At 38.1% G+C, this 23,252-nt stretch overlaps 1 protein-coding gene across 4 annotated transcripts in view; it reads right to left on the bottom strand.

Annotated features, from left to right (window-relative positions):
* Positions 1-23,252, bottom strand: part of CSMD3 (CUB and Sushi multiple domains 3) — a 1,318,842-nt gene that overhangs the window by 803,950 nt on the left and 491,640 nt on the right. For 2 of the 4 annotated variants that reach the window (XM_075063192.1, XM_075063194.1), the window contains one exon: positions 2,082-2,159. The exons of the other annotated variants lie outside the window; for them this stretch is intronic. In XM_075063192.1, coding sequence (XP_074919293.1) covers positions 2,082-2,159 — 78 coding nt within the window. The remainder of the gene's footprint in view (positions 1-2,081; positions 2,160-23,252) is intronic. 4 annotated transcript variants of the gene reach the window in all.

Consider the following 23,252-nt stretch of genomic DNA (forward strand, 5'->3'; position numbering starts at 1 on the left):
AACACCATATATATGTTTTCTAGTTTGTTGTGTTTATGGTGTGTACTGAAGTAAGACAGAGAGAACAAACATTAAAACTGTCTCAGGACAGTAATTTCCTGAGGCTTAGATAATCCAAGACAGTAATTTAAGGTAGCCATTTATTGATATTATTACAAATAACAGATATATACATAATTTTCTCCGTTGAACCGTTAGTCAGTAGAGGAGCAGTCATTCATTTTAAAAGACTGTGTTCTTTCATTGATCTGCATACAGTGCTCCCACTGGGGTCCCATTGAGAATTCTCTCCAACAATCATTGGCACAATGTCTTTTTATTGAAATATTGTCTTTTTATACATTTACAAAACAGCCTAAATGAACACAGAATTAAACAGAATGATAAAATTGAACATCTCTTCTAAAAACTTTGAATCTGTCTGACCAAGTTTTAAATCAACCAAAATGTTTATCAATTCTTTGTAGGGGCTAGCTGCTCATTTGTGTTGTCCATCTCTGATTCCCTGCAAACCACAATACTGATATTTCAATTTTATATGGAATATCCACAAAATATCAGCTATGTAAAAATTGACTGATACAATGATTTGGCACTAAACACACTAACATAGCTTGAAGTTGCTAGCCACTAATGCATTAAAAGCTACATTTAGATATCTTAAAGTTGGTCATGAAATAAATGTGATCAATATATGGCAAAGCTAATAAATTAGTGGAAATGGAATCAATATGGAAAATTTGTATTTGGTCTAATAAGAAAAAGATTGTGATGATATAAATCAATCTGTTATGTCAACCATTCTATTATCAATCCCTATTGTTTACATATATTTACATTTTACAGTTTTATATATTTTCAAATAGGCTTGTCTCTATTTTACTGTATTTCATGTCTTACAAACACCGTACCTTCCCGTGAGCCAATGGCATGAAAATAACATGGATTTTTTTTAGAGCATCTTAACACATTTTTGAGATACAAAAGAAAAAGTTTCCAGAGAGTTTAGGTGATACTCTTTACAGATAAATTAAATCTGGCAATATTGTAAACTGCTATGATAAACTGAACTGAAGTGTGGCTTATTTTATTACTTTTACTTCGTAAAAGCTATAGCGGCTTGCCACTTTAGGAAACCTTTATCTAAAAATGCATGACTCGCATGCTGACAATTTAAAACCTACAAGCTGAAATTCCATTGAAATGCATTTTCTTTGGGAAAGTCAGTGTCATGATAAATCCTGGAAACTGACCTCAAGACTGATATCTCAGGCAAATATTATCAGCGCAAATATATCCTGCCTAGGGTGCATGCAAAAGCATGCAAATTCAGTAAGTCTTTTCCCCCGGCCATGAATAATAATGAAATGTGGACATATGGTATGCATTTAGCCCATATTTATTTAACTAATTATTTAAATATTTTAAATGTGTTTCTACTCTGTAAAAATGGCATCTTCTTTCTCAACAGATGTTCTCCTTGATATATTCAGAGGCATATCTGCTTACTCGAGTTACATGAAATAAGTTCTTACAACTTTCAGTCTTGTTAGCCTTGCAGATTAAACGCAACAAACATGAAGTGAGCTGGATTTTACTCCTTCTGTGCATTATCAAGGGTTTGATACTGCACGGTGCTGAGCACAGTTGACCTGTTTGCTAGGACGGTTTACCAAGTTCTAATCTGAGCTGAGCCATCTGAAGGCAAAGAGACTGTTGGAATGACACTGAGAATATCATTTGAAGAAAATATGTCGTTGCACAGTTGTAACTGAGGGTGTACTCCAGGTTGAGTTTTGCAAGACTGGTAGTTAAGGGAAAGAGGGGATATTTTTATTTGCATACTCATCTGATTTGATCTGAAATCATTGAGACACAATAAACAGGCACCCATGATTTATAGAGCTTCCCTTCAGAGTAAAACCACACTTTAAAATTGACCATGCAGATTGTAGAACGATATTTAAGGCAGTTATATTATTGGAAATATATAAACATTTTTGAAAACACACACAAACAACATAGACAGCACAAACTTCACTCTTGCACTAGAAAAAAGTAACAAAAAGGAGTACACTCACAGATAGAAAACTTGTTGCTGTTGTCTTTCCCTGGAAACAATTTAAATCCTCTAGATTTAAAATCTATGGCCTTTTTCACTAGTTAAGAAAACAAACAAAAACATGTATCAGGTAATACAGTCTAAAAGATTTCATTTCAATTGATTATTCAATTTGTTATCATGGAAGTATGCAAGTTAGAATAACTGCTTTCTAATAAGCCAGCATTATTTACCCATAATGAAAAAAAACAAAATAAAACAAAAAAAGCCTTTTACGCAAAAGAAAAGTACTCAGATCAGATTGTGTATAAGGTACAGGAAATGAATAATATTTACATATGTTACTTTTTCCCCTCCAGTGTATGCACAGTGCCTCTAATGTAAAACAAAAATGAAAGCTAAAGATAATAATTTCCATGCATCATAAGTGCTTTTGTAAAACTTTGCCACACAATTATGGAACCTGGTAAATTAATGACTGAATGAGTACTTTGAAACAGGTATTTTCCTTACAGTTGGTACTAACATTTTTTTTCCCTCTGAAATTTTCAAGAACTCTGCAATAATATCTACTAATAAATTGTATAAATGCACTGTGCTATGCTGGAGATGTCCTATAAATAAGGTATAAATGTTTCACAAGGAGGGTAGTTAACCACTGGAATAATTTACCAAGGGTCGTTGTGGATTCTCCATTACTGGGAACTTTCAAATCAAGACTGGATGTTTTTCTAAAAGATATTTACTAGGGATTATTTTGGGGAAGTTCTGGCCTCTGTTGTACAGGAGTATAGATGATTACAGAAGCACCTTCTGGCCTTGGAATCTATAAATTATCTGAAATTTCTGCACTAAGAGTCTATTTGAGAATCTTTTTTTTAAACATGTGTTAATCACGTTATACCTAAAAGCATATTCACATCCAAATCATAGCCCCAGTTGTGAAGTCAATAGGTATCCCATAGACTAGGGATCTGCTACCTTTGGCAAGTGACCTGCCAGGGAAATCCGCTGGCAGGTCGGGGTGGTTTGTTTACCTGCAGCATCCGCAGGCTTGGCTGATCGCAGCTCCCACTGGTCACGGTTCACCATTCCAGGCCAATGGGGGCTGGAGGAACCAGTGGCGGCTAGCACACCCCTCGGCCCACACCGCTTCCTGCAGCCTCCTTTGGTCTGGAAGAGCAAATGTGGCCAGTGGGAGCTGCGATTGGCTGAACCTGTAGACACTGCAGGTAAACAAACCATCCCATCAGTAGATTTCCCCGACAGGCCGTGTGCCAAAGGTTGCTGATCCCTGCCATAGACACAGAAAACTAATGGCAGGATGGGGCCCATATTACTACTCTCCCAACACATACTCTACAACAGAACACAACCAAAACAATATGCATCACAGTGTTGGTTGTTCTCGTGTCAAACTTACTAAAGTGACAACTAAAAAATTCGCAATCTTATAATTCAAAAAACACGCTAAAATAGATCTTTAAACCTTGAATATTTTCGCAGGAATCCTTCTGCAACTCTAAAACATATACGGATATTTGGAAAGGTTTATTTGTGGATGTCCAAATAGCCTACATGTTGTGTAAAATAATAATAATGAAAAAAAGCAGCTCCACAACAGTTCCAACTACCTACTTTAAATTTTTGCCTCATTTGTGACCCTAACTGTAACATGGAAGGTCCAGCTTTATCTACGAAATACAAGTTCATTTTCTATGAAAACACATGCTTAGATCTTTCCTAAGTAGAAAATCTAAATTTTGTTTTTGATAGTTTTATGATGTACATACTAATCCAGTTCGGACTATAACACCAACAATGACCTTGGCTTTAAAAATGGAAGCATACTACCTGGCTACACTGTTTTTTACTGAGTGCTTTGCACTTAAAACTTAAAATATGCTCAACTATACTAATTTTGGTTTTGCAATTGCCCCCTCTCTCTTAGAAACATTGATTTTTGAGGTCTATTACAGCCGATGATTGACCTTTCTTTCCTTCTGAATTAGCTCTGGAAAAACCCTTAGTTCTTGGGGCTGCATGGCTTTTTTGCTATACCCAATCAGTTCTGAGGGAGCATGGTTGTCTCCAGGCACATTTGAAGCAGATGATGTCAAATGAAAGAAGTAAAAGAAAAACAAAATAGAAAAGTCAAAAGGAGGAAAGGAAAAAAGGAGGAGAGAATGAAAGCACAGGAGAGAATGACAGGTTTCAGAGCAGCAGCCGTGTTGGTCTGTATCCGCAAAAAGAACAGGAGTACTTGTGGCACCTTAGAGACTAACAAAAGGAGAGAATGGTTTCCTTTGAAATAGTCAGATGACTATGTGTGATATTTTCTCCAAGAGTGCAGTCTGCTGCAAAAATGTGCTAACTACACTAAACTAAACCAAGCCAAAAAGAAGGTTTATCTGGAGATTGGGTGCATTGTATCCAGGATATTTTCAACAGTGGATGCATCATAATCACAGTCCAAATGGCAGCAGGAGTTTTTTGTTGTCTGCAGGGAACTATTGAAGATGAAGTCTGAACAAGGCAAAGATTAAAAATATATATCAGGAAAAGTTGAGCAAAGCAGATGAACAATGGGAGATATACGACAAAGGAACTTTTAAGCAACCATTAAACTTATTTTACAAGAAGAAATAGTATCCAAAGGGATTCTTAAATGTGACATGAACAAAAAAAGTAGTTGAATTACTTAAAAATAATCATACATGAAAAGTCCAAGCATTTCAGAATGAAAAGTATCCAAGGAACTTAAAAAAGTTGAAATGACAGTTAGAGAAGCCATCAAATACCTACAGACATTTATCATTCTACATTTTGGGGTAAGAAACTGTGCTCTCTGTGTTTGGAAAGTGTCTAGAACACAAAGAGCTAAGCTGTAAAATTTGGTTTGATATGTTGATCTCATATACTGATTGTATTCCCCAGAAATAGCAATAAAACAATGCACATGGAGTAAAATGGTTGCTGAGATGGTACTGTCGCTCCGCAATACCATGATTTTTCTCAAAAATCCCTCATATGGACAAACTCTTAGAATCACATAGTGAAAAATTCATTGCAGCCTCCAAAACAAATCTCTATCCAAAGGGCTCTCTGCAAAGAATTCCAGGAAGAATGAAGGCATGAACTTTATCGAGGGCCGGCTCCAGGGTTTTTGCCGCCCGAAGCAGAAAAAACAAAAAGAAACCCAAAAAAACCACATCACGATCAGCTCTACCGCCACCGCTTCAGTCTTCTGTGGCAATTTGGCAGCCGGTCCTTCTCTCCAAGAGGGAGTGAGGGACCTGCCACTGAATTGCTGCCTAAGAGCCGGACATGCTGCCCCTCTCCATTGGCCGCCTCAAGCACCTGCTTGCTGGGCTGGTGTCTGGAGCTGGCCCTGACTTTATCCCAAAGCAGTACAGGACTTCCAACTGGAGTAGCAGTGTGGCCCTCTACATCTTGTTCATGGGATTTCCAAGTCATAGTATCTTCATAAACATGGATCTAGAGATCTACCCATCACCTCCTCCTGGCCTTTTCCCAGAACTACCCTCTTCAGAGCTGGCATGGAGCCCCCACATAAACACATAAGAGCATGGATATCTTCCTGTATGGCCATTCTCACCATACATCCAGAAACAGTACAATGGGAGTATTCAACAATGTACGGCCTCACTTACTGCAATGAATTTCAATCTCAGGTTTTGGAGAAAATATACCCTTCTTTATTTCCTTGCAAATTATCAAACACAAGGGAAAAAGTAGCATTGCAAATGTTTGGGTCTTCTTTTCCCTTTCTTTAGCACCAGGACATAGTATCTGCTCTTTATGGAATAACTACGTGGCTTGTCTCTGAGATTACGTTTGAACAAAGGAAGGAGTGTTTTGGGGAGGAAAATGGGGTAGAGTTTGAGAGCTTTAACGCAAAATTTCAAATGCTTATTAGAGTTTCTTGCCTGCACTTTGTTCAGCTCCTGCAGGGATTTTCACAAGAGCAGACATCAGCATGCTAAGGCCTTTGCATGCTGTTGGGAAGATAAGACACACAGAACTCCTGCAGATATTTGTATCCTGAACAAGATAGTAATTTCATTTTGACTCTGAAAGGGACTTTTTTTATTTTTTCTTACAAAAAGATTATTTTCCTGTGTGTCCCCTAACAAGGGCAATCAAACTGTCAATCAGAAATTATAAAACATATTGAGCTTGAACATACACTAAACTATATTCTAAGGCTGGTTTACAGACCACACACACACAAATATATACTAAATATACCCCAAATCATTTTGTAAACTATCAAGAAACTATAGTGGATGCAGGGAGCTGATTACAAACCAGTGTGTGCACAAAAACATCATTGGCCACCAATCCTGTGAGATGTTGAGCACCTCACCTTGCCAGAGGCACGCATTCTCTCACAGGATCAGATCTTTATACATAATTGACCCAATTCTTGGTTGTCCAGTGTCTCATTATGCTAGTGGAAATGGGCCCTGGGGAGTATCCTTAGTTGGTATATACCAGTGAAATACATCTTGACTTCCCCTCCACTCCAACAGGGCATACAGGTGTGGGGAAAACAGAGCATCACCAAAACACACTGCACTCCAGCAAGTCTCAGAATTTAGCCATTATCTTGTTATATTGTGAGGAAGTGTTGAAATAATCTATAGCCTTTTCTATGGCACACATAATCTATCAGAAATCCTGAAAACATAAATGTATTTATCCTCACAATCGCATTTGGTCATGCCCAAGTTGTCTGAGTACCCAATGGCTTGAGCTGCTCATAGTATAGGGGATGAGTGCCCAAACAACATTTTCCAATGTTCCCAGGAAGTGAGGTAATTTTCTGAAGAGTCTGGGAGCTGAGATTGCTCACTGCAAAGAAGAGGGAGAAAGGCATATGGTCTCAAGAACAACGGGTTGGGTTGGGTATAGTAGAAGGAGCTTTCCCACATAACATCCATTTACATTCATGAGAAATGCATACTGAGATCATGGACCTATTATTGTATTCCCTTCCTTTCAAATATAATATTCAAGCAATTCATCTCATGCAGAAATGGCAATATGGTCAAAGACTTTGCATAAAATACTTCAGTCAACAAATCACCCCCAAACTGCTCTTACATACCTTGTTCCTGTCCAAAGTATTTTAGCCCAAGTTATAAACCCATAAGCTTTCTCATGTGAAGGTCAACAAGTGCTTAAATACAGTAGCGTTGGGCTACCCAATTATCCTTCCTGCCTCAAATCCTATTATTAGATTATTGTTTCTCAGAAATTAAAATGCACATTTTCTTAATTAAAGGGTTCATACAGAGCTTAATATACTATAAAACATGAACTTCATATATCAAGTTTATTTTGTACACTCCTCAACCTGATTATCACAAATTAACTTTCATGTTCCTAAGCCAAAGCACCTAAAGGTGAAATCTCCCCACTTCCTGAACTGATTAATTTGTCTGGATGGAGGAATGGAAGAAGAGTCCACTTGACTGTATGTGGACATGCTGTGCAAATGCTATTGCAGCCTAAGGGCAGAAATAGACTCTACAGTCCTAGTGTCTTCCTCTGGCTTCATAGCAAGGCTCCATCTTATCAGAATAAAAACCAACAGAGTTCTATGGAAATGCAGTAGGGGTCTATAAATTAATATCTACAGAACTGAAAAGAGTATAAGATACTTTCCATATGTTTTTAAACATAACATACTTCAGCAGGGATATAATTCCCTATTAAAATCTGCAGGATGGTTTTTTAAAAAAAAAACTAGAGAGAGAGTATTATTTGCTATTGCCGGTAAATTCTGTAGGGCTTCTCCATACACAAAGTACATAACAAAGGGGGGGGTTGCCTCATGAAATCCTGGAGCAGAGCCATACCAGTTTACCTTCTAGAGGGCCTGGTGCACCAATGCATGAAGAGGAAGGATTTGCCTCTTTGTGCACAACATGGGTTTTATCACAGTTATTTCAACTGACTGAATGGAAAATATATTTCTGTAATGTGTGACTACTAGGAAAATATTTAATGCAGTATTTACTATTTTTAGAGTTTCAGAAGAAATGTTACTCTATTTTTGCTAAATTAAATAGTTAGTCATTTATCCAGCTAATCTGTATGTAGATTAATATCTTTGTCAACTGTCATGAAACATGGGTATGATACAGTAATTAGATTTTTATGAAGACCATACTCAACATTCATTTCTTACATTGGGCTTGTTGCTTGCATGGTCTTGGAAGGAAGGAGAATTTTGGAAAAAAATCTTAAAAAAACATAAAGTGGTAGCTTTGTCCGGCAATAGCATCAGCTTTATACACTCTTTTTTACTGTAGCATCGTCAGCTACAACCAGCAATTGAAGGGTTACTGTTCTCATTTTTTTTCATTGGTACAACACGACATACATTAAAACCATAATAAAGAAAAGAATGATCCCCACAATTTGAATCCAGGTCCAAATTTGCCCAAAAGCATTAAGATTCAGCATTTTGATTTGGCACACTTCTAAATAAAACGAAAAAATATTTAGTGTATTGCAAACCTTCTATGGACAATATCAAAATAATCTTTAAAAACATCCATGTGAAGAATGTACAGTTATCTCCTGTCATGACCCAAAGTTTTCTACATCTCAGGCTCCATTAAGCTTCATACTTGGAGATTTTATATTGTTTCACACCTTGGTCTGTTCCTTTATTCCAAAGACCCTGTCCTCAGGAGCAAGGTGCTCACTGATAAATACAGTAGATTCTCTTTGAAGGCCAGTGCTGCAAAACTCAGTCACCACAGCTCTGCTCCAGACTTGGTCAACAAATTCTTATTTTATTGTTAGGGGTAAATAAACACTTGAATGAACATATCTACAAATCATCTGGAAGTGCCCTCTTTACCCACTAAAACAAAGGAAAATCTGAGAATATATTCCAGTTAAACTTCATTCTCAGAAGCTTCTGGGTCCCATGTCCTCTGAACTTGGTCTCACTGCCACCTACCCCATAGTTCGCACTCCTACAGACTAGTCCAGAGCATCCACTCCTTACACCTTCATTGAGATCCCAGAAACCCTTTTTTTAGACAGTAATCCTCAACTCTTCCTTCTAATGGTCTTCACTCTACTGCTGGAATGGTGGCTCCTGGCAATCATATGGGCCTTTACGATGTCCTTGGATATTAATCACCTTCTCAGGTCCAACCACTGGTTTTGCTCCTCATAGCCCCACACATCAAATAACATTAGTTCAACACTTTACGTGACATACTCCACATAGCTATTTACAGATAAGGAATGAGATGAAAAGTGACATGTCCAAGGCCACAGAAGGAGTGAGTGTCAGGGCCAGTGTTTTAAGCTAGGTGTTCCTGTCTCCCAGTCCAGACTATGACTTGTATAGTATTTGTATAAAAAAATACCAAATACAGACAGCTGTGATCTCAATATAATGAGTTTTGTAGGTATTCAGGTCTAACGGCCCTATTAACTACTAAATAGTAGTGTCACTACTAAGTATAAGATATGAACAGAGTGTTAACTACTTATGCTAAACATCCTATTCAAACCTTGTATTTAGTAGTGACACTTCAAATTAGTTTTCCAGACCCGAAGAAAATCTTTTTTATAAAATCATAGGAAAAATACAGAATTATGTATTCCTTATTTTAAAATTGTCCTTTTAGTCCATCTACTATAAAAGGAAAACTAGAATCTGTCAAGTTCACAGCAACCTTGACTATTGCAGATATGAGCACAATAATCTAATGGAGTCCTCATTTTCCATTTACTGTAAATGTAGCTTACCACAGCTTTAAAAAAAAATGAAAATAGATAAATGTTGACTTAATTGAGAAGGTGAAGTCAATAGAAGTTATAATTTCTAAACAAGAGGAGAGTTTGATCCTACAATACTGTAGTAGTAGGAATATTCAAAGAAAGGCAGAGACACTATAAAATTGTCTAAAAATTCATGACAAGTGTTTGGACATGGTTCTCTGTTGCCCTGCACCATGTATATTTACACCAGTGCAAAGTGAGTGAAGAATGTTACCAGATTAGGATAATGCCCCTTTACACTTGTTTTCCCCTGGTGTAATTAACTACACAAGGTGCAAGTCAATGGAGATACAGGCTACTTGTTTCCCTGAGGACAGATACAGGCGGAACTCAAAACACTTTTACTTTCATTCTCTGTTCCCCTCAACCCTCTCTCAAGTCATACCCATCTGCAACCCAGATAGTGGAGAAGGAGGAATGCATCACAAGATTAAATTTAAAAAACAAATCTTTAAATGATGTATTGTAAATACACAACATTAAACTTCTGAGAAGGGTGGGGTACATTGTTTACTTTACTAATTTCTAAGTGATTAGCATCCCTGAGGGAAAAACCAATGCCTACCAGGGTTACAGGTGCTGCACACAGGTTATGCCGTGGAACACATGCTGGGAGATAAATGGGAGGCCTGTACCTCCTCACTAGCTCTGTGCCCCTGGCAAACCACCTCTTTCTAGCACCTTGGCTTCATTGAAATACAACTACCATAGACTACTGCTAGCCATGTTTGCCTAAGAACGCCCTTTAGGGAGACCTCTGCTGCAGAGGAGGCTGTAGGCAGACAAAGTTTGAGACTGTAATTATCTTTTTCTTAGGAATCATCATAAATTTGAAGTGGAAGCAATGTGCATGCCCCTCACCCTGATTCTCAGCTCACCAACTGTTCTCCCAGTTTGTTTGCTTCATGTCCTCTTTTTCCAAGCAATTCCCAGGACCAATTGAGAGGGCACCATGGAGGAAAGGGAATATAGAGGTTGCTGTCATAGAGGTAGCTGTGATCCCTTTTTGTGAGGATCTAGGGGTATGATCTTCCACCCCAAATATATTTTCTCATTACACCAAAATTTTGAAGTAATGCCACTATGGGAGATGGTGTCATGATTCCTAAAGAGAAAAGGGAGAAGGAGTCTAACATATATAGAAACTCTATCATAATAACCCACTAATGGCTAAAGAATTTTGAGAGAGATAAGAGTGTGGGAGTCACTTAGCTGACTGAGTCACTATGAGAGGGCCTAATAGGTCTTGGGAGGTTGCCATAGAACAATTAGCTCTGACCCTAATGTTGGTGAAAACATCTTGACCATGAGCCGCATGTCAACTGATGCAGCAATGTTTATCTGAGTCATTTTACAGCCTGAAAAAAATATCAGCAGGAGACATAAACTACTGTCACTGTTCTTTGCAAAGAGGTGATAACTCTCAGATTCACAGATTCTAAGGCCAGAAGGGACCACTGTGGTTACCTCATCTGACCTCCATTTTAATACAGGTCTTTGAACTCTCCCAACAATATTCCTAGAGCATATCTTTTAAAACATCCAATCCCGACTTAAAAATTGTCAGTGATGGAGAATGCATCACGACCTTTGGTAAATTGTTTCAATAGTTAATTACTCTTACTGTTAAATAATCATCAGCCTTCAGAGTTTAAGTCCCAATAGTTGACTATTTTTCTGCTTAACACCATATGCTATTAAGAAAAGGGAAAATCAGACTATGAAGAGGAGTCTAACCTACTCTTTGGATATGGCTACACTGCAATTAAATACCCGTGGCTCGCCCATGTAAGCTGATGGGGCTTGGGCTATAAATCTGTTTAATGGAGGTGTAGATGTTTGGAGTCGAGCTGGACCCCATGGTCTGGGACCATGCAGGTGTTTAACTGCAGTGTAGATATACCCTTATTGCCATTACATTTTGGTGTTTGAAATGGACTGGATTTAGGTTGTGCATAAAGCTTGGGAGGGTATTCTTCCTTGTCCCTCCCCTCCCGCTCCCCTTGTGACTCCTGCTCTTCATTTAGGCAAATGCCCTGTGTGGAAAATTGCCTAATTCATGACAAAGAGTAAAGAAGATTTCTGCCTCAAGCAACTCTTTCTGCTTATATAAAGTTCGGTTCCATATATTAATGTTTCTGTGCTTTTCCCACTGATCATATGATGGCACACAAATCAAATCAATTATAAAAAACCCAGTTATACCCTTTCATTACCCCTGTGCAAAAACAACATAGTTATCGAAATCAAGGTGCCATCCTCTGACATAATTATGTTGAACGGATAGAATGGCAGGGGGATTATTTGCATATCCTTATAATTTTGCTGACTAGAGGCTACTTTATAGGTTTTTTTCCCCCTTTAGGCAAATAGTTTTATTCACAATGGAATAAAATGCAAATGAGAATGGATGTAAACTTCCTTCCATAAAGTGAAATGCTTTGATAACTCAACGTATGTTATTTTATGCTTCAATGAAGCAAAACCTAAAGATGTAATTCTATTCACAACATGTTACATTTAAATGTAACTTAATTTTGTCTTCAGTTTTCAATCGAGCAGTTTTTAAGCATATATACTCTTATATCCCACGATTAAAGCTAACTATGAAAACTTTCAGAGAGTAAGTCTGAATGACATGGCATATGTCATATGTGATTTAATATGCAATTTTAAATGTCTTATTGGCTTTTATTTGAGTTAAATGTACACTAATGAGTCCCTGCAAAAGAAAAACAAAACATTTTTTCTCTAGCCTCTGTTGAAAAATGTGACCTATATGGAATGGAATTAGAACTGTAATGAATATCACTCTGCTGTAGTTGTCAACAAGACAGTATATTACAAACATTCCCACTTTACTACCTCTTCCAGGGGGAAAAAAAAAATAAGCACACTGTTGATGTGTACATAGTTTACTGCCTCAGGTGGAAGTCATAACTAATACATAGAACAGGTTTATGATAGAGATTGCTATGATTATGAAATATACAAAAATGATAGATCTAGATGTGTGTCTGAACATACACAATGAAGAATTTCATGTATAGATATTATATATAGGCACAGTACTGCACAAAAGGTGATGAAGGAACATATAGATTATACAGCATGTTTACAAGATTTTGAATAATTTGAAAGCTACTGGTATTTTCCATTACAGGTGCATGAAATCTCTTCAAAGTTTTATAATGAAGGAAACAGAAAATGATTAAGATGCCTTTGTGTTTATCTGTATTTTATATAATATATAGTTACGTTAAAGGTAAATTATTAGTTGATTATAAATTATATATTAGTAATAAAATATTTGAGTTACGACAAAATCCCATGGTAAATAAAATAGAAGAAGTATTAAAGATGGAAAATAAAGCCATCATATGTCAAAAAAACATACACAGCAGCTATAAAAGCAGATATACATAATAAAACACAGAATACTAAATATATTATAGAAATTACAGTCAATCAAATAAATATACGATAAGGAACCAGTATGCAGAATACAATCCACAGTGCTGTATACAAAAATAATTTGATTTAAAAAATAACCACAATTCTTATTTGAAAAAAGCAGTCACTAAGGCTGCCTAACAGCAGTTGACATAACGTTCCCACAATAAATGTGGGGGGAAACCAACAAAATTTCTCTATCTCTATTAATGTGTCTTTGAAAGTAATTAAATATGCAGACTAAAGCTGTGGACACTTTTACTATTATTTAGAAAAGAATTCTCAAGAAATATATGTGACGATGGCAGAGCAGGTGCCAGCTCATGCCAAGGCCCCTAGGCCTCAACTGAACACTGATAAATACATAGCTAAAACCCATCTGCCTCGCCCATGTGTTAGAGTTGTAAAAATAGTATTAGAGTTATAAAAAATGTGTTTAGACTTCATGAAATGCTGTAGGATGCTGCATGTATTAATCTCACATACAACATCTGTACCCACATTATAAAGGTGATATTAAGTGCTTGTATTGTAATTCTCTGTAACTGTAAGTCATAAAACAAGAAAGAAGCATTAATTAATGTAAAATACTGGCTTCTTACAGATGGTATTAGGTCCTGCCCACAAAGAAAGTCCAACTGAAACTAAATAAGCCATTGTGGAACATCAAAGAGTACTTTGTTAATTACATTCCTCCCTTACCCCAATGAGAAGGAGATGTGCATGTGAACTCACCCCATCAGCATGAACTCTAGGGGGGAAGGATTAAAAATCCCTGACAAGAAAAAAAACTGTACCTCTATGCTTTAAAAACTGTACCTCTATGGACTTTGGGAGAGCAAGATTTCTATGCATAAGCAAGGGATCCCCAGCCCCTCAGCCTGGGTTAGCCCTGAAGGACATATGGGGCTTCCATATTGCAGCAGTTTCTATCATCTTTTTGAACCTAAGACTGTAACTCATTGGTTTGTGTATGTTACCTGCTATAAACTTGTAAATAACTGTATGATTTTTTTCTTAGTTAATAATTCTTTAGATAGTTTATTATAGCACTGGCTACAAGTGATGTTTTTTTTGTAAGATCTAAAGTGCAATTGACTTGGGGTAAGTGTCCGGTCCTTTCGGATTGGAAGTAACCTGAATATTCATATGATTTTTGGTGTCAGGGATCATCTATCATGAAGGAAATCTTAGCTGGGTGGCAGGACAGATCAAAGTATGCCAGGGGACTGTCTGTGACTTCATGTTAAGGCCGTTATAGTGACCGAGGACTTTTTACTTGATAATTGGATGGTGAAATCTAAGTACAAAACCTTGTTTCTTAACAGTCTGCTCTGATGTTGATACTCACACTCTTGAGCCACTACAGGACATCTTGACAATATGTAACCGTTAAAGAATGTTTACAACAAAACACCACCCCCCTCTAATGTTATTCTGAAAAGTAATCAGTACATGCCATAGCATTATGCTGGCAGCACGACAACTGTCAGAGACATATAGAATGAAGTTTCTAGAAGATGTTCTGGGCTGGTCAGCTGTTCACTATGGATGGCTGCTTCTGTTAGGTTTCAAAGTCAATGAGACTTCTGATGTAAGTATTTTCATGAATATATGAGTAAGTAAGGTTGGGACTGCACTTCCACTCTAACACCCAAATTTGTCTGGTAGATGGACTGAATATCTGCGTAATTACCCAAATGGCTTAGTTTCCTTCATTTCTTTGACTGATGAGGTCAGCAAAGGACAGCTTCTACAATTCTTGAGATTGTGAGTAACAGGAACCTGTTTAATGATTATAGATAGTATCGTTTATAATGCATGATCATGTGATTTTGACATAGTGATCCCTCTTGAAACTTGCCAATTGGCTTAGATATCTAAATAATTTTACTTTATTATTTGAAGGTACTCAAGGAATTCCCCAAAAGAATGTAAAGGAAGTGCAGGAGTTTTTGCAGTTAAGGACAAATACAACCCACATTGACTTGAAGGCTGAAGGATGGCCCAGGAGTTAGGGCATTTTGGAGACCTAGGTTCAATTCCCTGTTTTACTGCAGATTTCCTCTGTGAACTTGGGCAGTTATTTAGTCTCTGTGCTTCAGTTCCCCCTCTGTAAAATGGAGACAAAAACACAGCCCTACCCCTGCTGTGAAGATAAGTGCATTAAAAAGATTGTGAGGTGTTTAGATAATATAGTGGTAGGGGTCACACAATTATCTTAGCATAATAGTTTGTAAAATATGTATTGATGACAATGTGGTAGTCCTGCAAATATCCAATACTGAGACATCACTTAGGAATACTACTGACTTAGCACTCTCCTAGAAAGGGCTCTCACCCATAGAGGAGCCATAGCTGAAGCTGTCTCATATGCAGTCTTGATTCAGGAAGTTATCCACTTAGATCCTGTCTGTGAGGAGACAGCCTGTCCCTTTGTATGGTCTGCATACAAACAGATGAGGGGAGTCCCAAAAAAGTTCAGTCCTGTCCAGAAAAAAGGCCAGACATTGTATGTCAGACTATGTGAAGACGCTGCTCCTCCAAGTATGGATGTAGCTTAGGAAAAAATACAGGCAAATATACTGGTTGGGTTAAGAGAAACTGAGAGACCATTTTAGATGCAAATTTGGGGTTTGGCCTCAACATCACATTGTCTTCGGAGAATGGCATGTAAGGAGGCTCTACCATTGAAGCCTGCAACTCACACACTCTTCTTGCAGATGTTATCACCACAAGGAATGCAATTTTCTCACATGGGAGAAAGGGACAGGATGCCAGAGGCTCAAGTGGGGTCCCATCAGGACCTCCAAGGTGGTGTTAAGGTTCCATAAGGGAATTGGTTCCTGTATTGGTGAATGGAGAGGAAGAATTCCTTTCAAGAATCTAGCCACCATGGCTCTGGAAAACACTGATCTTCCATGAATGGGTGGATGAAAGGGTGAGATCACTTCTAGATGCACCCACGATGAGCTAAGTGACCACTGAAGATGCAGCAAATACTTCAAGATGTCTTGGATACTGGCCAATGTTGGCTCAAATCTTTGGGCCAATGACCACAGTGAAAAATGCTTCCATTTTGCCGAATAGGCCATCCTGAGAGAGGAATTTTGACTACCGAGCAGGATTGGTCGAACAGCCGCTGAACATTGCTGTTCCTTCTCATTTAACCATGGAGTAGCCACGCAGTGAGATGCAGGGAGCTGAGTGTGGGATTCAAAGTGTGACTGTGATTCTGTGAGAGCAGGTTGGGACAGAGAGTAAGGGATATTGAAGGCTGAATTTACAGTGTAAGAAGATAACCAACACTGCCTCATGCCAAGGCAATGAAGAGCCTGGCCCAATTTACTTTCAGCTTAAGGATGATCTGTGGAATGATTGGGATTGGAGGAAAAGCAAATAAAAGGATCGATTGCCAGCTGAGATAGAAGGAGTCAGTCAGGGAGCCTGGACTGATGCCCCCTTAGGAGTAGAAGAGACAGCATTTCCTTTGTCTCTTGTTGCAAACAGGTTGATCATCAGAATGCACCAACTGCAAAGGTGACTCCCAGGACATATGCCTGCAGGGATCACTTGTGACTCAGGGAAAAATTCCTGCTGAGATGATCTGCTAGATGATCTGCTAGATGACCCAGACAAATGAACAGCCAGTGGGGTGATACTCTCCTTGTTGCAGAACTGCCACAACCTGATCGCCTCTTGGCAGAGCACCCTGGAGTGTGCTCCCCTTTGCCTGTTCAAATAATACATCATGGTGGAACTGTCAATAAGTATGTGAACCACTGAGCCCCTGATGTGGTTCGCAAAGGTGTGACAAACATTGTAGATGGCCCAAAACTCCAGCACATTGATATGCAGTGAGGCCTCCTGCTTTAACTAAACACCCTGACCCTTCAGCAACCACAGATGTGCTCCACAACCAATCAGGAAGGCATCAGTGACAACAGATCTTGTTGGCAGGGGTTGGCTAAAGGGAGTACATTGACATACAGTTTCCAGAATAGTCTACCAATGAAAAGAGTCCAGGCCAAGTCAAGGGATATGGACCAATCTGTCGAAGGAGTGAAGAGTCGGATAGTGCACCGTCCTGAGACATATTTGAAGGGAGCAAAGAAGCAATCTTACAAACTGGACCACCTGGGTGCAAGTGCACATGTGGCCCAAGAGCCTCAGGCACATCCAAACTGTCATGGAAGGCTGAGACAGCAGACTGAACAAAGGTGGTGAATCGCCTGAAAATGGTTGGTCAGCAAAATGCTCTCAAACTTTTAGAGTCTATGAAGTCTTAAATGAACTCAATTTTCTGAGTGGGAACTGAAGCTAACTTTCTGGTGTTTAGGATGACACCCTGACAGTGGAGTAAGCAGAGTGTAGCATGTACATGAGAAAGAGCTTCCTCTCTGGACTTGGCCCTCAGCAGTCAGTCATCCAGACACAGATTGATATAAATTTCCTTCTTCTTGAGATATGCCATCACCACACATATACTTGGTAAAAACCCTGGGGGCAGAAAAGACAGAGTGGAAATGTACATGTACTGAAAGTGGAGGTCCGCCATAACAAACCAGAGCTTTTATCAGTGGCTTTGCAAAATTGCCATATGAAAATAAGTGTTCTGGAGGTCCAGTGCAACAATCCAGTCATTTTGAGAAAATGCAGGGAAGATAATTGATAGGTGACCATTTGGAACCTCAGGTACCTGATATATTTGTTGAAGTTCCAAAGGTTAAGAAAGGGTCTTATCCCTCCTTTGGATTTGGAAACAAGAAAGTACCAGAAATAAAGCCCTTTACCCTTTAGTACTTTACTTTTCCTTCACCACTCCCCAAACCAGCAGAGATTGGACCTGCTTAAGGGTCCCTGAAGAGAGACGGGGAGGGAGGGAAGGGAGAAGTGAAGAGGAACTGGACAACATAGCCCAATCTGGAGGTGTTTAGGATTCAACTGTCAGTTGTTACTGAGCCCCAAAACATCAAAAAAGTCAGCCAACCTGTCCCTAACAGAAGCAGGGTAAAGAGAGTGATGGTGGGACCATTGCTTTGGACAAAGGAGTCAAAATGGGTGTTTGGGGAGCTTCAGGCAAGAACGTGTCACCTGACCAAACCCAAGACCCAAATGCCTCCTCCTCTGCGATCTGTGCCTCTTCCTAGGGTAGACCTGCTGTATCAGAAGAGGAAAAGGGTGCTCAGAAGGTGTGTTGCAGATGATGTTGCCATAAACATGTAGTTCAACTTTTAACTTTCCAAAACAGAAAGTTCACTACTTTGTTTCTGCTGTATATATTTTTAAGACTCTGGCAGGGATTATTCATCATCATTCTTCATTGTTTAATCAAAATGATTTCAAATTAACTTTGTGCCTTTGTCTGTGAACAAAGTGGACCAAAAAAAAAAAAAAAGACAGCTCTTATGTATTGCTCACTCTGTGGCAAAGCTCCTATTGATTTCAGTAGGAACCAGGATTTTATCTTAAGACCTCTTAACCCTGCTCTGGCAGTAAAAAGTGTCCTTAAAATGGTTACAAATATAATTTATGCCCACAAGACCACGGTGCTGTAAAGTTGCAGTAGTGTAAATGAGCATCAGGCTTCATAATGTTCATCACCGATAAAACACTCTCCATGGTATGCTCCCTTCATCCTGGCTCACGAACCCTCTACTATCTTCTCATTCAACTTCCCCCTGAAAGCTCTCATTTCTGGGGCATTACCTAAAAGAAACAGTTAACTCTTCCCCATCCCTCAAAAGACACAAGAACTGAAACATCAACATGTGCACATGACAAAAATTAGGTTGTTGTGATAGTATCTAATTCACATGAAATAAGAGCCAGGTATTTTTTTCAAATTTAAATTAGTGGCCACGTACTGTGACCCCAACCTTGTTCCCTGTTAAATCAATTATAATACTCCATTTTCATCAGTGGTATTGGATCCATATCTAACTCTGTGTCCAAAAATAAGTATTCAGTTTTAGAAAATGTTGATAGACCAGGAAAGTATCCACTAAAAACAAGGATTTAAAATCACCCTTCATTGCTCCCTGTGTGTAAGAGAGGCATCAGAGTAGAAATTATTAATACTATGGATACAAAAGTAAGGAAGAGATTTAATGGCTGAGAGACCCCAAGAGATACACCTGATATTGAAAATTCATACAAAGAACATACAATCATTGAATTATCTAAATGCAACAGAAACTATGTACTGTACTAGGAGTATGTGTCATGTTTATTACACAACAGCTACTGTAGCCCGCCATCATGAGTTGACATGAATCACAGCAACAGTCAGTAATTCTAAAGCTATCAGCACACTCTGAGGTCTCTGAACATTGGTTAGTTGGATAGTAGAAAAAGACCAGCAGTGATAAAGTATCTTTTACATATGTGATTAATGCATTGATGGCCAGTCTCCCAGGGTGTAATTGCTTTAAAAGACAAGGGATTGCAGGAAATGGGTGGTTTACTCTCTCCCTGATTTCTTTCATGTTTGAAGAAAATAGATCAGTTCACATATTTACTGTTTTATGCTTCAGATCTACTTAGCACTAGACTTTGTTGTTTCAAGGTATGCACAATCTGAATGAGGGCAGACTATTCATGGCAAGAGTTTTTATTTTTGTTTTGTGGGAAGGGAGCTAAATAAACTTTTCTGAGCCCAAGTCAATTGTTAAAAAAACCAAACAACCTGTTACAATTTTAGTCCCTGATCCTGCAAGGCTGTATATGAGCAGCACTGTTGAAGGCAAGGGTAGGGATAGCGTGCTTACTATCTACTTGTAATTAAATATCAATGCCACCCCAAAGGCAAATGCAAACACACTTTAGACGTACTGCTCCCATTGAAGTCAATGGCAAAATTATTATAGATTTCAGTGGTGCAGGATTGGTTTCATATGTAAATCTTTGAATACTGACAGTTGTATTAATCACAGAATATCAGGGTTGGAAGGGACCTCAGAAGGTCATTTAGTCCAACCCCCTGCTCAAAGCAGGACCAGTCCTAACTCCCCCCAATTCCTAAATGGCCCCCTCAATAATTGAACTCACAATGCTGAGTTTAGCAGGCCAATGAGCAAACCACTGAGCTATCCCTCTACACTGTCCTAAAGTGCTAGTAATGATCTAAATTAGAGAAAGAGAACAAATGAGTCAGTTCTAACTGGTCATCAACTGTCAGAAAAGTGTTCTCCTTGTCCATCATTATTGCTCAAACAGCAGAGGGCCATGATCCCAATATTAATAGTAGGCTACAACTAGGGAAATGTACATATGCTAGACATAGGGGAAAAACGTGTATAACTGTGCATAATCATAGGTTAAAATGAAATATTCTGACAGCAAGTATGCTTTGCCTTCCTAAAAGTGGATCATACTGTACTGATAGATTTTGTGGCTTTGGGAACATAATTCTTAACTTTTGGAGTTAGAACCAAGAATTCAGAAAATATTACCATATACAGAAGAGGAACTGACATTGTTTGGTGTCTGACAGACAGTAATGTGGTATCAAAGTTTGACACAGTTTAGTTTGCTTGTAGATTTTAAAGAATTTCATAGGAATATAGGATTTGTCATGCAGGGCCAGACCAGTAGCCCATCAAATCAAATAACCCATCTCTGTTAGTGGCCAATATCAGATATTTGAGTGGAAGGTACAGGAAACTCCATGGGGAACAATTATGGAACAGTCTGTCCAGAAGAGAAGTTTCTTTCTAACAGCATCAGCTACTAGTTGACTTATGATCTGTGGTAAGATGGTTTATCTCCTTGTTGTCTCTACAAGAACTTGAATAGAAATTTGAGATAAGCTGAACCATACTGAAGAAAATTGCAGGTTATCTAATTATGACAAATTTTACGTGCCTATCATATTAGATATGACTGACCATTAACCAAAAATAGCATATATGTACACTACGTATGTACAGCTAACAGCATTAACATATACAGTACAAGTTTGGTATGATAAAGTAAAATAAAAGATTGTGGAAAGTAAAATGTCAAATGGCTGCTTCATGGATGTTAAGATAATACACCACAAGTGCACTAATGTACTGGATTCAGTAAAATAAAGACATTCTCATACTTGTCAAGAAGGTGATGAGGGGTGAACCTCAAAGTTCAGGGGTTTAAGTTTGTTTCAGATACTATAAAACAATATTTATAAATAACTACATTACATTTCATTCAACTTATTTAGCAAACCATACAAATATTACAAGCTATGGCCCCAATCCTGCATAGAGAATCACTTGCACAGGCTTCTGAAGTATTCAGAGCCTGCAGTGAAATCAATGGGTCTCCACATAGGCACAAGGACCTACAGTACTCTGCAAAGATAACGTCCTCTATTATTAAACTATAACAGCTGACATAGAAAATGGCAGCCTTTAAAGAACACACAGGAAGAAACTGCCTGTCTGAACTTCTGTGCACACAAAACTAGATTTGGGTTGGGCTCTGTGAAGCAGTTTTCTAGAGCAGAGACTATCTTCATCTGTTTGTCACTATTTTAATATAAATCTTTAATAAATAATAATATCTCAGTTTGTTGCTGTCTCATCTTTTTCTAATACAGTTTGCTTATTCCTAACAGAAGATTTTGTATTTTAATATAATAATACAATTTGATGTTTTAGATGCTCTTTAAGACATACTGACTGAAAGGACAGTTTAGAGAAGGAAAGACAGTAGGAAAGCTGCAGGAAGGACAATGTATCTTGTTGAAGAGATCACATATTGTAGATAGAAGGGATTGCATATGTATGATTGCACTATCAGTTCAAAATTACTATGCTCAAATGAGTGCTACAATACATGTTTCTATACATTATTATAACAGCCTGGAACAGCCTTTTTTTATTTGATGAAGCGTGACCCTTCCCCCAACTTTTTTTTCTGACCAAAGATATTTTCAAGTACATTTTCATATAGCTATTTTGGGCCAAATTCTACGCAAATACACTAGTGAATATCCATGAAGATACTGCAGATTTACACCATTGTAAAACAAGAGTGTAATGTGGCTCTCTGTATTTAATGATTACATTTATTTGATCATTTCATATGGAAAGTATGTCCAATGCTCATACGTTAGTATTTCAAATTCTCCGATTCAGAGTGCAGAATGTTTTCAGATACTATAGGGCTAGGTCCTCAGCTGGTATAAAACAGGTTAGAGCTCCGTGGAAGAAAATGGAACTACACCAAAATATATCACGTGAGTATCTGACCCTGTGTGTTTGTGATAAGATCACAACAGATTTCTCACTTGAAAGTTACTTAAACTAGCAGCTATTGAACCACTTACGTATGAACTATTTGTGATATAAAATGTGCTGCCCTTCAGCGCATTTGATGTTCATGAACCTATGGATTAGCATATATACAAAATTTCAATAGCTGCCAATAGTGTAACATTTATCTGCTCCTACCATGAACTTTCTGGAGGTGCTGGCATGAAATAGCAAAATAAGTGAGACTCACTCTATATTTTAATTTAGATGCAGATTAAATTAAAGAATTTGAACTATGTTTCTAAAACCATTATTTCAGACAGACAGTCAGTTACCTTTCAGCTAAAATAGACTGTTTTGTTTACATTCCAAAAATCCCTCACTGCTTCTCTTTATGGACTAAGTCATTTGGATACAGGAGGATGTCAATTTTAAGCTATTAGCGTTTGACATTGAATTCCCCTTTTGCCCACTCTGCTTCATTCATTAACTTTTGTTTGGCAGAGAGACAACATACTGATGTTTTAAAAAAAAGCCAAACTACAGTTATAGATTTCTTTTTTCCCCGTAGGTGTGGATATCAGCAGGGTTTTTTTAGATACCACAGCAGCTTGTAATATATATATTTTTTCCCAACGTCATAGTTGGTCATGCCTGAA

The sequence above is a fragment of the Chelonoidis abingdonii genome, chromosome 2, assembly GCF_003597395.2.
Source record: "Chelonoidis abingdonii isolate Lonesome George chromosome 2, CheloAbing_2.0, whole genome shotgun sequence".
In the NCBI taxonomy this organism is placed as follows: domain Eukaryota; kingdom Metazoa; phylum Chordata; order Testudines; family Testudinidae; genus Chelonoidis; species Chelonoidis abingdonii.